Genomic DNA, 15,000 nt, shown 5'->3' on the forward strand with positions numbered 1-15,000 from the left:
GAACGGAATTGTGAAATTCGAAGGAAAAACTCGTGCCAAGCCCGCTGTGCGGCCCTAAAGCATTTTTTGCTGACCGGGTACGCTTTGTTTACATCCCAGGATTCAGAAAGGAGCTGTCAAAAACGGTCGTGCGACGGGTGAAAAATTTTCCGCTCGAAGGCAGAACACAAACGCGGTGGTGCGAATTTGCCAATTTTTGGTCGTGAAAACGCGCTCAGTAGTTCCCAATTCCAGTGACCTGTACCATGGCTGACCGTAAGTGAAACGTGAATAGTTAGTTTGCGGCGATAGTCGAGCGTTTTGTAGTAAAATCCGCGAAAGACACGTTATCATCCCACCCCGGTGCACGCCGTCCCGGGTAGCAAACGCTTTTCGCTGCCTGTTTATGGCGGCGAAATATGGCGTCGTCCATTTTGAAAAATCCCATCCGCGGCGTCCTAATCATACTTTAAGAACCAACTAACCGATTAAAATGTGAATTTGCCACATATTCACTCTCTCCCGTTTCTCCCCTTTCTGCGGCAGAATATGGTGGATACGGCGGACAGGATTATGGCGGTGGTGGTGTTGGTGGGTCGGTTCAGTTTAATGTACCGCCGCCTTCGATAAACCAGAATTTCAGCCAGCCTCCTCCGATGAATAAATTTGGCGGTGGCAGCACCGGTGCCTACGGGCAGCAGAGTTCCGGTTCTGTTGGTGGTGCCTACGGTGGACAAGGCGGTAAGTGCGTCCGCGCTTTCATATAGGACGGGTGGGGAGGGGAGGTAGTTGTTTCCCGGGTGTGCTTGTGTATGTGTGTACCTTTAAACGAGGGTGACTGGTTGCTTTGGTAAACAGTTCAAGGACACACGATGAGCATGGACATGTTGCTACACTTCCGCTAGCGAAAATATGAAATCCATAGTTCCACCGGTTTTTGACCGGAAGCATAAAGAAATCACCAACCACCACGTGGTTGGTGCGATAAGCGGAAAAAATAGAAACCAACAAATTACTAAATCGTGCCCCATTCTATATTTATCACTTTCATCCCCGCAGATTATAACGGCGGAGGGGGCCGTGGCGGCAGTGGAGGTGATGGAGGATTTGGTGGCAATCGTGGTGGCTACGACAGGCGAGGTGGTAACCAATCGGGCGGATATAGGTAAGCAACGATCGTTAGCTGCTAAGTCAAGAAAAACAGCAAAACTTTTTTATCACGGTATCTCCGTCCTTATCCCTTATCACCCTAAGAAGTCAAGCCCCAAGGAGCTTACTGCGAATAGATTAACATTGTCTAAAAATGTCTGTTTGAGACAAATGCAAACATGACATTGTCCTTCAGGGTGGCTTCACATTTGACATACACACAATTGCCACTGGGTTCCGGTGTTTCAGTTTTCTGTTAAATTCCCACTTATTTTTTGCTCCCGTATCCCTGCCTCCTTCCACCCCTCATTGTAACTGACGAGGATTGAAGTAAGCAATCCTAGTTTGTAACGGTAACGCGCTTGTATGCTGACTCTCACTAATCTGCCCGTAACGTATGCCCTCCATAGCAATCCTCTTGCTCTCCTTCCAAATGAAACTTTCACACTATTCGTGAAACGATCCTTACCTGTCCGTAACAACCCCCGAATCCTTCCAATCAAAAATATTTTTTATGAATTTATACATACAATATATACATATATACATATATAAATATATAGATAATAGAAATGCATTACTGCAACATCGATGGCGTTAAACCGAACAAACCATATGCAACTCATTTTTACCTCAATTTCTACCATATAACTTCTACAACCAATTCTACTCCACTGTGTGGGTGCGTGTCCGTGCGATCAACAACAAATATGTAACGAAATGGTGTTTGGTTTCATACACTGCTACTTGGTTATAGCAGTGGCGGCGGCAACAAAGGTGGTTATAACAAAGGTAAACACCGAGCGACTGTTCGGTGAAAATATTATTTTTTCACTGTTCTATATTATTACGTTTATATAGTCAATACATTCTATCTGCTACTTTAATCATCACTTCCCTACCAAGTACACTGTACCGGCGGCTCTACATTGCGTGAAAAGTTTGCGTCGCACGTGCAATCTTTTCACGGCACATGGAAAGTTCATACATAAAAAATATTGGTGTGTGTAGAACAACGTGCGATCGCACGTCGAATGAGCTACTTTGAGCGCATGCGATACACTGAAACGAATAACTTTAAACACACATGCGCGCATAGCTTTTTTCAAAAAAATAAATTTTAAGCTGCTCCGTAAACATATAACGCGGCATTTTACTGTAGCCCGCTTCGTACATGTAAACAAACCCTCGCGATCTGTGCGTGGAGACTTTTTCATGTTTTAAATTCAACTAGCTGTTTAAATCAAAGTAAATTGCAGGAAACTATTGTGCGGTGTGCGCTTTAACTTGCATTTGGACTTGGATGGGACTTCGATGTATTGAAATGAATGAAAATGATGGAATCTGCAATGGGCAGAAGATTCTTCTTCTTCATCTTCTTCATCTTCTTCAAGAGAATCAACCCGTGCGACCGTATGTCAAAAGTGTGTTTCATTCTGGTGGAAATAAGTAGACCTTTTCATGCGACGTGTCAGGCAAACTTTTCACGCAATGTAGGGACACCCTACCAAAGAAAACGATAAGAAAGAGATCATTAGAACAAGAGCTGAAAAAGAGCAGAGCAGTTCGAATAGCGAGAAGGAGTGCGGAATGCGAGATGCCACTGAACCTTGATCTAGTAGCAAGATCCGTCTTCGTTCAGCGTGCAAGAGATTCAACCAGAACTGGCCGGCCAGTTAACACTACGATGTACGTTCAGTGGGCTCAATCAAAGCAAAAAGGCTTCATAAATGGCTCGAAACTGTGTTTTCCCCTCATGGAGTGTTACTGATATTTTGCTCATTTTAGTGTGGAATCTTTCTTTTTGTTCTATCTGGTACAAAGCAATGCAATGCTGCTTAGTTGAATCTTTGGTGAAGCAGAAATCGAGAAATTTCGTATGTCGTAGATTCGAAAGCATGAATGAATAACATTTAGGATACTCAGACGACGAAAAGTAGAAAAACATAGTAGCCGGTTCTTTATTAAAGAATTCATTTCACGGTTAGAAAAGAATGGATGGATGAAAGCATCGAAAAATTATCAACAAATAAAAAAGAACTTGGATAGTAGCTACAGAGAACAAACGCGCACAACATATTGTCTGCTACCAGCAACCTCGTATTTGTTTACAAATGGTCTAGTAAGCGCTTATAGTACATTACTTTCAAGGACGAGAAGACTGAAATTGTTTATATTGAAAATTTTCACGGAATTTAATGGCTTAAGATATGAGATTTGCATTCGTTCTCGTGTAGCAGTATTTGTTAAGATTTTTAATTTTTCTGGTTTAAAGTATTGCACAAAACTATATGTGTATGTCACGAAAGAATTTTCCACTGGTGTTCTGGTCAGCAGTGTGGTTTAAATCGGTTTATCAAAGAGATCACAGTAAGCTTTGCAGTATGCAAACCTCGTCAGACGTCCCCCAAAGTCAAACTTGCTTGACCAACGTACGTGTATGACGTATGAGCGCAAGAGATCAGTTATCACGGGGTTTTCGCATCCTAACGGTCCTACAACGAGATACAGCGACAAGGAGCAGAAGGGTTGAAGTGTGCGTTTTACGTATAATTGTGTGTGCTGGTAAATCTCCTGGTCTCTGTTATTTTATTGTGGTTATTGCAAAAGAACGGAGAGTTCTCCTTCGCGTCTTGTTTTGCTTTTAGTGCAAAAGCACCTTAAATTGATAAGCGAATAACTAACACAGTTATGCAGCAAGTTCAAGTGTTTTGTTGATTAGAAAAATGCAGAAGAAACGAAAGAGAGTTATTAATACGTGCAAAATGTCGTGCAAACAAAAGAGCGTAAAAGAGATTGTATTATTTGAATAAGCTATGCCAGATAGAAACCATGGATCGCACTAACGCACGGATGTGCATCCGTTTCTTGCATCTCTCTTTCTTTTTTTCCTATCTCTCTTCTCTTCGGTGCTTCCACACCAAAATGATTATCCTGCTTGTGTACCGCTCCTTGCAACTCCTAGGAGGAAATGACGGCGAAATGATCACTCAGGAGGACACCATCTTCATCCAAGGTATGACACCTGAAACAACGGAAGAGGAAATCGCCGAGCGGTTCGGATCGATTGGCGTGATCAAGGTAGGCGCAGCAAACTTCTCGTGCATCGTGAACGGGCTGAACAACTTTTTCTTCTTTTCTCTTTCTGCTGGTTGCAGCGTGATAAGCGTACGCAGAAGCCCAAAATCTGGATGTACAAAGACAAGGAGACGGGTAACATGAAGGGTGAAGCGACGGTCACGTATGACGATGCTAGCGCAGCCCAATCCGCCATCGGTTGGTTTGACAACAAGGAGTTCAACGGTGCGGTAATCAAGGTGACGCTAGCCCAAAGGTTTAGTAACTGGCAGAACAAGGGAGGAAGCCGAGGAGGATTCAACAAGGGAGGCGGCGGTGGATTTGGTCGCGGTGGTGGTGCAGGAGGTGGAGATCGTGGTGGCGGTGGTGATCGTGGATTCAACAGCCGTGGTGGTGATCGAGATGATAGCCGCTCGAGACCCGGTGGACCGATGGGTGCAGGAGCCGGTGGACGTGGCGGTTTTGGAGGTGGGGGCGGAGGCGGCGGTGGTGCTGGTGGTCAGGATCGTGAGGGTGATTGGAATTGCGGCGATTGCAATAACAAGAACTTTGCCTGGCGTAACGAGTGCAATCGCTGTAAGGCACCGAAGGGTGATAGTGGTGGTGGCTCATCCGATGGTGGCAGTCGCGGCGGTGGTTACGGTGGCAACCGTAACGGAGGGGGCGGCTTCGGAGGCAACCGTGACCGAGGCTCGTTTGGTGGTGGTCGAGGAGGCGGCGAAGGAGGTGGACCGGACCGTGGTTATGGCGGTTCCAACCGAGGCGGACGCGACGGTGGCAGCGGCGGGGGATATGGCGGTGGCGGTGGTGGTGGTGCTATGCGTGGAAAGTGAGTATTTCAGTACGTCTGTCACAGCGTAGCGTAAAATATCTAATATGTGTTCTTTTTTTCTGTTTTTCGTATTTCATTTCGCGTTTAGTGACCGGAACAACCGAAACGACCAACGGCAACGTCCTTACTAAAGGGTGAGGGATACCTTGTTCAAAGGGTAATCCCGTTTAACGTACGCCAATGTCTCGTTAAGAAAATTTTCAATTTAATCTAGAAGAAGCAGCGCTTGGAAACGACCATGCTCTGTGAATTGACTACTCAATGCACTAGTAGTATCTACTACTCGCGACACTATTCTGCACACGCGTAATGCAATTTCCCTCTCTTCGGTCTTTACGCGCCTACTCCCTTAATACCGATCAGCATCAGAATTTTAGATCGTTGAGAGCACAGTTGCCTTGACTTTTGATGGCGCTCTGTCGATCGGTAATTGATAGGAATTGTAAATGTGTATTACTCTAGTATAATGTATGTGTGTTTCGTTCGGTTCTTAATTTTATCACTCCCACCACCACCTCTGTATCAATGGAGGGCGCGGTATCACCCATCAAGGAAGGGACATTCTTAATCCCGGCAGGTTTATATCCCACCCTCTTTCTCTCTTCCGGTTTTTGTCCACGGTTCGATGAGCGGCATCAAAAAGTAGTAAGCGTTGCGATTACTAGGCATGTCCGTTGGCAGTGGCAACTGTGACGAGTTGTACTTTGCACTAGGGGAGGAACGGTTTGATGCTACGCCGTCTAGATCAGATGCATCTTCTGTAACAAACTGAGGTATCAGCTGCTAGAGGAAGAAGGAAAAGAAGGAAACTAACTAACAATAACCACCGTCCTCGAGGAACCGTCTGGTTATGATGCACGACACGGGGGTGAGCTATACTATATAAACTTACGGAAGTAATAAAAAAGGAGAGAAACAATGTCTTCAACGCAACTTAATCACGAGAAATCATTAATCAATTGACACGGCTCAGAGAGTTGGATCATGTTGAAAAACGAAAATGTGAACTTTTATCGAAATACGGACCATTTCAGTTTATCATCGCTTGAACTGCAGCGTAAGAAGATCCTCGATCGTAACCAATAATCAAACGCAGATGCAGGATTCTTCAACGCCTCGTCGGTTATAGAGTGCCGGATAAGCAAAAAGCAATGATGTTTTCGAGTCTCAAAGACTGGAGTACCAAACAACACAAGCACCTCACGCTCTGCTACTCCAATGCTGCTTAGAAGTTTAAAGTCACAATACGTACGCACACTCGTCGCATTTTATGTATTTTTTCTAGTTCGTTTATTGGGCGTCCACAAACAACATCTCATCCTTATCGTTTAAATCTAGCTTGACCATTATAATTATTATTATTATCTTTACCATGTTCATATTAATACTCTCCGATGTATGTACACAAGAATCACACTAAAATAGATGTTAGTAGTACGTACACGTACATAATCGTGGGGAGGGGCGGGTAGGGGCTTCGAGCTTATTCCAGCGGGAGGCCGGATTCGGATGCCCGACTGCGTGCACCCGATTACGAAAGCTAACGCAAAAACCGAACCTACTACCGAAGTACAAGGTAATATATCAAGCGTATGGGCACCGAAATAGCTAGTTTTAAAAAGCTTCGAAACCTAATCAAAGATCTCGTTGGTATTTGCTTTTTCCTTCTCTCCTTTTCCATCTCATTGCCATGCAACCGTCAGATACCCAGTAGACCTGGGTAACCGGGCTATGCAATCGACTTAAGAGATAGATTTTAGAGGGGGATGTCGTGAGGCTGTGCTCGGCTTTGTGTTGCTTGCTTTTGCAGTGCGACTAAAATGAGCTAAAATCAATTCATTTGCATACGCATAAGTACACAGTACCGATAGTCTCTGGATCCACCCGACCAGTCCCGATTTCCTACCCCCGTGTAATCGTCACTTTGAAACATTGTTTGGGACATCTTCTAATCTATCGCGAGGACGCTAAACACCGCCATTCCCTCCCGTATTGCGCGATGCTTATTCTGTAGTTGTACGATAAAATCAAAACTTCGAACTTAAAAACTCTCCGTCATGCCACTGCTTTTTGTACGATAGGATAACGCCCGACTAACGTGGTATTGTTACAAGGGACATCTCGACGGGACGGGAACTTAAATGATACGGAAAACAATGTACTCGCCGCGGCGGGCTAATTATAGCTGGGGCAGCGGTATCGGTGTCGTTCCTGCCGACCGCCCGGTTCCGACGGCATACGAGCTCACACACTGGACAATCACTGAAATCCTTGTAATCGCTTGTAACGGTGGAACAAACATGATGATGTGGACAAAACAAAAAGGAAGCCTTATGATCCCAGCCGCTGCAGACAGGCAGCTGTGGGAGGGTCGTTTTTGCGGTCGCGAGATTGGGACACTTAGCGTAATTTAACTTTCTAACTTCTCTCCCCTATGTTTGATTGGTTTGCTTGTTAATGCTCCTCAAAACTACAGCGGACGCGCCTGTCCTCTCTTTTTTCTTTTTCTTTTTTGTTTATACACAATTTGGCAATCCGTTTCACTACATGCTTATACCCTAAAGCAACCTCTCTCTCTCTTTCCTCTTTTTCCGTGCACCGTTTCCTGAACGTGGCGTAGTTCAGGGTGCTCGTACCTAAAAGCAAACTGAAAGAAGCAGACTGTGCAGGAGGAGAATTTGCCATTTTACAGATCAGATCCGGTTTGTGAAGGAGAGAAATGAGGACAGGAAGAAAGAGGAGCAGGAAGCAAACTAATCTCCCTACATCCTATTGCACGGGCACTGGCTACCTGGCTTGCTGGCATGCAGACAGATAGTGCTGCTCCGAATGGACACCGTTCGCCACCATCGTCTCGCGGTTCTACTGTGTTTTCGCTGCAACGGTTCTGCAACGGAATGATCTCTATTTGATGAACGGATTCACCAGCTGAGACGCATCGTGATGATGATATGGGTTCCACGTGTTCGCTGCCGGTGCCGGCGCCTGCTGAGGTTGCTGTTGTTGTGCTTGTTGTTGCTGTTGCTGTTGTTGTTGCTGCTGCTGTTGCTGTGGTGTCGGTTGCTGGCCTGGCTGTTGCTGAGGTGGCTGTTGCTGTAGCTGAGCGGTCGGTGGTTTCGTGTCGACGAGATCCCCATCGGCGCCACCGTTCGGATTGATCGAATGGATCGAGGAGTAGTGGCGCTTCAGGTAAAGTTCGGAGTTGAAGTGCTTCTGGCAGATGGGACAACAGACGGCGGTCGGGTTGTGTATTAAACGCATGTGCTGCCGAAGGTTGGACACGTTCGAGTAGAGCCGGGAACACACCGGACAGCACCGGGGCGTTAAACAGTTAGCCTTATCATCGTTCGAGCGGTTGCTGTTTCGACTGCTGCGTCCCTTGTTCTTATCGCCACCACCACCACTTCCACTGCTACCCCCGCCGCTACCACTATTGTACTTGAGGCTTTGCTCCGAGTTGACCGAAATATTGTCGAGCGATTTCTCCATCCAACTACTGTCATCCTCCGATTTGTACTCGTGCACGTTATGGCCATGCGCGCCGCCGCCGGACCCACCGGGCTGCTGCTGTTGCTGCTGCTGCTGCTGCTGCTGCTGCTGCTGTTGTTGCTGCTGCTGCTGATTCGTACCAGCTCCACTCACCGATTGGACGGATGATGGTGCAAAACCAGCTGTAAAGAAGCACCGAAAAACAAAACGAGCAATCGTTCAGTGTGCCTGGGGAATGGATGGTAATGCGCCTATCGTGTACCATTGCCCATCGGTGCCATGTGAGCAGCCATCGTGCGAGGATTGTTCTTCTCCGTATAGTTCTCCATGCTGCAGTACGTTGGCGACTGGACGGTCGCACCTTCACTGTCCAAGTACTCAACCATTTCCACCTTCGGTTCGACGTTCGATACTGCAAAACGACGGTGCGATCGGTTTGTAGTAGAACATCACAATGCGAGGGATTCGAGATACTTACCACCTCCATCCGGTCCACCGCCTGCCATGCCATCGGGGCCCGTCTTCACGCGTTTGATGTTGAGGACGGACGAAACGGACTGCAGATCGCTAACGTCGGTTCGCTTGCGGCAAAACTCGTCCAGCATCTGTTCACTCTTTTCATCACGACGCAGCACACCATGCCCTTGCCCCGTTGGTATAATCAAATCGCCCTGCTTGTAGGTAAAGGAAAAGAAAAACATCCATGAAAAACCACCATCGGCAGGGGTTACTACGATTGCCACTTCACAAGAAGATCTCTATAGTTTACATTGTTCTCTTTGCTGAGGCCGCGGATCTGCAGCCCTTCGGCGGTTTTGATGAATTCCTTCAGATTTTCATTGGTAATGTGCACCTCGCCCAGGTACATGTACTGCAGAATCGCCTTTAGCACGTCGTACTTGACATCGTTCATGTAAAAGACGGGATGCGGAGAAGGATTTTTCTGCAAAAGAGACACCTGGAATTAACTATCACGCTCTCCGGGGGAGGGGCGGGCGCCATTTACCTTTAGCAGCTCCTTGAAGTAGGGGCTGCACGCAAACAGCACCAGCTTGTGCGCGGTAAGCATCTGGCCCTCGCAGGCGAAGGTAATGTCGACGAGATCGTCATCTTCGCGGAGCTTCTCAAACTGGGTGCTTACGTTCTTCTGAAAGTTGTTCCACTTCAGATAGAACAGTTCGTCATTGTTGACGAACGATTTATCCACCAATCCGGTCGACATCTCGATGCCTCCCGGTGGTAGGTTTGTTGTTGTTCGCTCCGTCGCTAACGTCGTCGTCGCTTTCGCGTTCCCTCCTAATGTCAACCAGCAGCAGCACAGGAGCACCTCTCTTAATGACCTTCCGAAGCAAGCTCACGCAAAACAGTATTCCTTTTTATAATGGGGGGTGCTACCGCACAACGAAACAACGATGTGGCTTTTGGCGCTCCAGAGGCTGCAGCACGGTCGAGGAATAACAAACTGTTGGATGCCTCTTTGGCTGGTCGGTTGCCTTGTCTTTTCCCCCTCGCGAACGGTATAGTGAGCGCTCAAACTGGGCGGCAGCAGCTTTCCACCGAAGGATTTTCACACTTTACACAAGCACACTTTTCGCAGAATCGGCCATCGATTTCCAGTCCAGAGACACCTTTCGAACGGGTACGCCAGCGATGCTGGAAACAGCATTTCTTCTTCCAATTAAACCATTAAAGTTGATGAGTCCTTTTTTTTCGTTCTCGCATTAAATACTCATCAAGAGTGCGTTCGATGCTTACTCCCGATGCGGGCTATTTATACATGCGCGGGATCCAAGAGTCGAGTTTGAATTTTTGAATTCACCATTTGTACGTTGTATTTCCGTTCTAAGGTTATATTTGGCCAGGTTTCGCTTGAAATTGTTGCTTAAAATTTGCTAAGCAGGATTTGGAATTGGAATTTCATCCATTTTCTGTTGATGATGAATCGGAATTCAGAACTAATTCTCACTCTAACTCTATCTTTTACTCTACCGTACAATCACAGCCTCCCTTTTCGCAATCGCCACTTAGATGTACCACAGATCAACAGCCTTGCATCTTCATTATACTCTTATATAACCTTTCGTGCGGGTGGAGCACTAAAAACCCTTATTTGAGCGTGTCTTGGACACAATTGTCGTCTATGTTTGTCGCAAGACGGGCTCCAGGTGTCGGTGTACAGTGAGTTTGCGAAACGATTGCGGTTGCTGGATAAAATCAAGCGTATACTTCCTATCGCAATCGTTCCGGATGATCCGTTGCCGAAAATAGTCTGCAGCTACTGCATAATGCATTTGAACATGTTCTACGAGTTCTACAACACCACATTAAGCAGTAAACGAGTGCTGGTAGGAATGAAAGAGCATTGTGCCGATCCTCCATACCACAGTCGCACTGCAGATGAAGAAGTGCCCAGTTTTACTATCGGTCATAGTGATAGTGATCACGCTTCAAGCTCGCGAACCCGTTGCGCACCGAAACGGCAAGATTCGGAGGAAATTCTGACACAATCTCCTCACAATAATCCTAAGAAAAAGCTGAAATTTGGGGTACGGGAGTTTAAGTAGAGTAATAACAGAATATATAAGTTGTAGATATGTTCATGAGATGAATAAAACAGAAAGTTTAATAGCAAAATAGAAACGAGGAATGAACTACCGAGGCAAGCTGTTGGATTTTGAAAAAATCCGCAGGCATGGTTCATTACCTGTCTGCTTGGTGTCGCTAGTGTCGCTTGGTGTTTACACGTCGATGACATTTCGTGCTCTCGGATTTCTGGCTCGTTCGGGAGGAAAACCACACAAAATCTGGAAAATCGCGATTAGCGGACAAGAAGAACGACGGTATAACGGTAATTTTGCACAGCCCAAGCTCGTGAGAGTTGGCAGGGGTGCGTTTGCTGTGTTTGTCCATACTACGCTACTGCCACAACGCAACGGAAACAAGCCGGTAATCGGAGACTCGCAAAATGTTCACACGACAAAAGCAAGGAGCCGCCAGTTGGTTACTGCTGATGGCCGCCACGGTTGGCCACTTTGGCTGGGTGGCACGCAGTGAGCTGCCCCGACCGCGCGGTGTTTCCATTACGCATGCCAACCTGTACGAGGATCGAACCGGCAGTGGCCAGTTCGTTTGCCTGGACGGTCGCCAGGTGATTCACCGGGAACGAATCAACGACGATTTCTGTGATTGCGAAGACGGGAGCGACGAGCCGGGCACGGCCGCTTGTCCGCAAGGTACGTTTCACTGCACCAACGCCGGCTACAAGTCCCTCTACATCCCCAGCTCCCGTGTGAACGATGGTATCTGTGATTGCTGCGATGCGTCCGATGAGTACGCGTCGCCGGCCAACTGCGTAAACACTTGCAGCGAGCTGGGCAAAGAGGATCGGTTGCGAGAGAAGCAGCGAAGCGAGATGCTGCAAACTGGCAACTCACTGCGGCTTGAATTGGCTCAACGTGGCCGTGCCCTCAAGGATGAGCAGCGGGTACGGCTGGCCGAGCTGGAAAAGAGTCGAGCGGAAGCGGAAGCGTTGCGCGATGAGAAGGCATCACTGAAGAGTGAGGCGGAGGAATTGGAGAATGCAGCACTTAAGGTGTATCGCGATCGGGAAGAAGAAGCAAAGCGGCTGAAAGAGGAAGCCGCGGCGCACAGTAACCGCAACGAGGCACAGGAAACGTTCCAAAAGTTCGATTCCAATCAAAACAGTCTGCTGGAGCTGGTCGAGCTGCAGACGAGGATCGTTTTCGATCGCAATCGGGACGGTGCGGTAACGGAGGACGAGGCACGCTTTTTCCTGGACGAACGGGATCAGGTTGACTTCGAGACGTTCGTCACCCTGTGCTGGCCACGAATGAAACCGTTCCTAATGATGGATTCCGGCCTATTCAAGCCACCGACAGTCGATCCGGCAACCGGTGAGGAGCCGGAACAAGCGGAACTGCAATCGGAGGACGGTGGCTACGAGTTGGAGGGTAGTGAGCCTGATCTTCGAGAGGGCCACGTGGACGATGACGAGGCACCGCTCGACGAGGAGCTGGAAGACGAGGATGAAGAGGACGACGTAGGGGAAGGTGAGATAGAGCGCACCGATTACGATCGGGACGGGCAGCGTCCAGCGCCACCACCCCCGGTGCAGTACGATCCGGAAACGCAGGAACTGATCAACAAAGCGAACGAAGCCCGCAATCAACACTCGGAGGCGGAGCGTCATGTGCGCGAGATGGATCAGGAAATGCGCAACATCAAGGAGCTGCTCGATAAAGACTATGGCCGGGAGGAAGAATTCGCACCGCTTAATGGCGAATGTTTCAACTTCGAAGATCGCGAGTACGTGTACAAGCTATGTCCGTTCGATAAAGCGGTTCAGCAACCGAGGAGCGGTGGGGCCGAAACGAGGTAACTGATAGAGGACTCTGAAAGCAGATAGGACGTTACGGATCAAAGTTAACTTATTTTCTCTCCGTAGGTTGGGTACGTGGGAGAAATGGGGCCACAAAGGAGACTATAGTACCATGCACTACACGAACGGAGCCCCATGCTGGAATGGGCCTCACCGTTCTGCCATCGTCCATCTGGAGTGCGGTTTGGATACAAGAGTGCTTGCGGTTACGGAACCAAACCGGTGCGAATACGAGTACCGAATGCAAACACCGGCTGCCTGCACACTACAGGATGATCAGTCGAAAGATCGCGCACACGACGAACTGTAGTAGGCGCCACGCGTCGAAGATTCGTAAACTTTTTTTTTACCAAGAAGTAGCCAATGGTGAACTGAACAATCGAGTCACAAGCACACACAAAGACACAGAACTACAACAACGCAACAAACGACACAACACTTCGATAATCGGATTCCTTGGATTCCTAGCGACTACCCAAACCCAATCCAAATCAACCAACCAACCAACCAACCAGCCAGCCAGCCAACCGACACTCAGGGTCTCGCACGGGCAATGCACTGCGATGCTGTTTAGCAGGAGTGAATGAGGGCATTCTGAAAAACTGTGTTTAAGAGTGAATGGTTCCAGTTCTTTTAACTTTTCCACGTCGTTTCTTCTGTTTTGAAGCAAAATATTTGAGAGAACTGCGCTTTTCGATCCAACGAAATGAAACATTCCATTGCAGCTGAAGTGTGGCGAAGAACGAGCATGAGGAGAATGTACGCTTTACATCGCGAACATTTTCGGTAGTCACCGCGTGAAAAGCACGTTGTATAGCGTCGCAACTCGAATCGAGAAGACCGGTCAATCGCGAGGGAGGCAGGGTATCGATAGTTTTAAGGAATAGAAAATGATAAAAATGAATGTAGGGAAATCTTGTGTCCACAACTATCTCGCGCCGTTTAGCAGAAATATGAGCACGAAATTAATAAAAAAAAAAACAAATCAAAAATCTTACCCACCTGAGGCAATGAGAGTGTTGTATCGCTTTTCTGAAATTGTGTGTGTCATCCTTGCCAACGGTCCAGTGTACACCTTCGAGGAGTGTTTCTCGTAAGTAGTTCTTTTAATAAGATCTTCCAGCATATTTTTTTTAGATAAATTTCACTCTGCAAACAGTACGTGTCCATCCTGATCTTTCGTTTGTATAAGATTCAAATTGCTTTCTCCCTTGATTCAATTGTAAAACACAATAGTTTAACCTACAAACTACGTCGCATCGCTATACACATCAGATTTCATGCTCCTTTCCGTTTACTTCTCAATTGTTCCTCGATGCAATGAGCCGTTGTATCGCATCGTTTTGCGTGTGTTGGCAGCGTCTTAGCAACGCTCGCGGTCGGGGAATGTTACAACATTGCGGCTATATTTTGATAGGTGCGCACAACTATTCAGTTAACTCAAATGGTAATTGGTTAGATACGATGATGCGGCCTTCGTAGTGAGGCCCATCATAAAGTATTATTAGTAAAGCTGTATAAATTATATAAAAATTATATAATGCATATCAACAACTGTCAACAGAGGGGCCTCATCTTATTCCGTCGCGATTTAAAGGATGGAATACGGATAAAACAAAATACTTGTCGGTATTAGGTTATTAACAAAATAATAATTATACTTAAACTACGCAAAAAAAAAAACACAGACTGCCTGCGGTACTTAACGTGGTGCACTGGGCCCAGGACTGAACAGGAGATGAGTAAATAAATAAAGGTACATACAAATACGGGAATCTACCGTTCACAATAGCTGTTCCTCTCAAGGCAAAGAGCTTGAAGCAATAGTAAACACACACACACAGACACAAATACAACACTATTTGTAGCTCGAAAATATCTATCCATCCACACACCCGTTCCACTTAGTTTAGACCAGAGACGGGCTCTGGCCATTCTAACGCAACCAAAATGTTGAAGGCAATTTTTGGATTTCACAAGCGACGAGCAAACTGCACATTTAAAGCGAGCAGACGAACTAAGGAAAGAATTTTGAAAAAAAATCGCCAACCAAGAGCTATTCGATCATAAAGAT

General features: G+C 47.0%; 4 protein-coding genes across 9 annotated transcripts in view; 2 read left to right on the plus strand and 2 right to left on the minus strand.

The window, feature by feature from the left end:
* Nucleotides 1-5,991, plus strand: part of LOC125959217 (uncharacterized) — a 15,734-nt gene extending 9,743 nt beyond the window's left edge. The window contains exons 9-15 of the mRNA XM_049692029.1: nucleotides 235-255; nucleotides 526-720; nucleotides 1,039-1,144; nucleotides 1,886-1,920; nucleotides 4,094-4,209; nucleotides 4,287-5,035; nucleotides 5,127-5,991. Of these exons, the coding sequence (XP_049547986.1) occupies nucleotides 235-255; nucleotides 526-720; nucleotides 1,039-1,144; nucleotides 1,886-1,920; nucleotides 4,094-4,209; nucleotides 4,287-5,035; nucleotides 5,127-5,169 (1,265 nt within the window). The 3' untranslated portion in view covers nucleotides 5,170-5,991. The remainder of the gene's footprint in view (nucleotides 1-234; nucleotides 256-525; nucleotides 721-1,038; nucleotides 1,145-1,885; nucleotides 1,921-4,093; nucleotides 4,210-4,286; nucleotides 5,036-5,126) is intronic.
* Nucleotides 1-15,000, minus strand: part of LOC125948523 (uncharacterized) — a 345,242-nt gene that overhangs the window by 323,214 nt on the left and 7,028 nt on the right. For 4 of the 5 annotated variants that reach the window (XM_049674695.1, XM_049674691.1, XM_049674692.1 and 1 more), the window contains one exon: nucleotides 13,930-15,000. This exon is cut by the window's right edge and continues 1,801 nt beyond it. The exons of the other annotated variant lie outside the window; for it this stretch is intronic. The gene's annotated coding sequence lies outside the window, so the exon portion shown is untranslated. Of the gene's footprint in view, nucleotides 1-13,929 lie in introns of those variants that run through there. 5 annotated transcript variants of the gene reach the window in all.
* Nucleotides 6,189-10,272, minus strand: LOC125948571 (myb-like protein AA). Of its 2 annotated transcripts, none has more exons than XM_049674780.1 (5): nucleotides 9,534-10,272; nucleotides 9,297-9,470; nucleotides 9,006-9,201; nucleotides 8,790-8,939; nucleotides 6,189-8,709 (listed from the first exon to the last, which is right to left on the minus strand). In XM_049674780.1, the coding sequence occupies exons 1-5, from the start codon at nucleotides 9,747-9,749 to the stop codon at nucleotides 7,943-7,945; spliced, it is 1,503 nt and encodes a 500-aa protein (XP_049530737.1). In that variant the 5' UTR covers nucleotides 9,750-10,272; the 3' UTR covers nucleotides 6,189-7,942. The 2 variants fall into 2 exon arrangements, with proteins under 2 accessions (XP_049530737.1, XP_049530738.1); XM_049674781.1 differs by having other exon boundaries at nucleotides 6,191-8,709; nucleotides 9,006-9,198; nucleotides 9,534-10,271.
* Nucleotides 11,282-13,917, plus strand: LOC125948563 (glucosidase 2 subunit beta). The gene is made up of 2 exons (XM_049674765.1): nucleotides 11,282-12,922; nucleotides 12,993-13,917. Exons 1-2 carry the CDS (start codon nucleotides 11,493-11,495, stop codon nucleotides 13,234-13,236), a joined length of 1,674 nt encoding a protein of 557 aa, XP_049530722.1. The 5' UTR covers nucleotides 11,282-11,492; the 3' UTR covers nucleotides 13,237-13,917.

Source organism: Anopheles darlingi, chromosome 2 (assembly GCF_943734745.1).
Source record: "Anopheles darlingi chromosome 2, idAnoDarlMG_H_01, whole genome shotgun sequence".
Taxonomy (NCBI): Eukaryota; Metazoa; Arthropoda; class Insecta; order Diptera; family Culicidae; genus Anopheles; species Anopheles darlingi.

Excerpts from the sequence above, each read along its gene's own strand:
- LOC125948563 (XM_049674765.1), top strand. The coding sequence starts at position 11,493 with ATGTTCACACGACAAAAGCAAGGAGCCGCCAGTTGGTTACTGCTGATG. Across the intron at positions 12,923-12,992 it reads AGCGGTGGGGCCGAAACGAG|GTTGGGTACGTGGGAGAAAT; the intron begins GTAACTGATAGA and ends TTCTCTCCGTAG.
- LOC125948571 (XM_049674780.1), bottom strand. The coding sequence starts at position 9,749 with ATGTCGACCGGATTGGTGGATAAATCGTTCGTCAACAATGACGAACTG. Across the intron at positions 9,471-9,533 it reads ACTTCAAGGAGCTGCTAAAG|AAAAATCCTTCTCCGCATCC; the intron begins GTAAATGGCGCC and ends TCTCTTTTGCAG. Across the intron at positions 8,710-8,789 it reads CATGGCACCGATGGGCAATG|CTGGTTTTGCACCATCATCC; the intron begins GTACACGATAGG and ends GCTTCTTTACAG.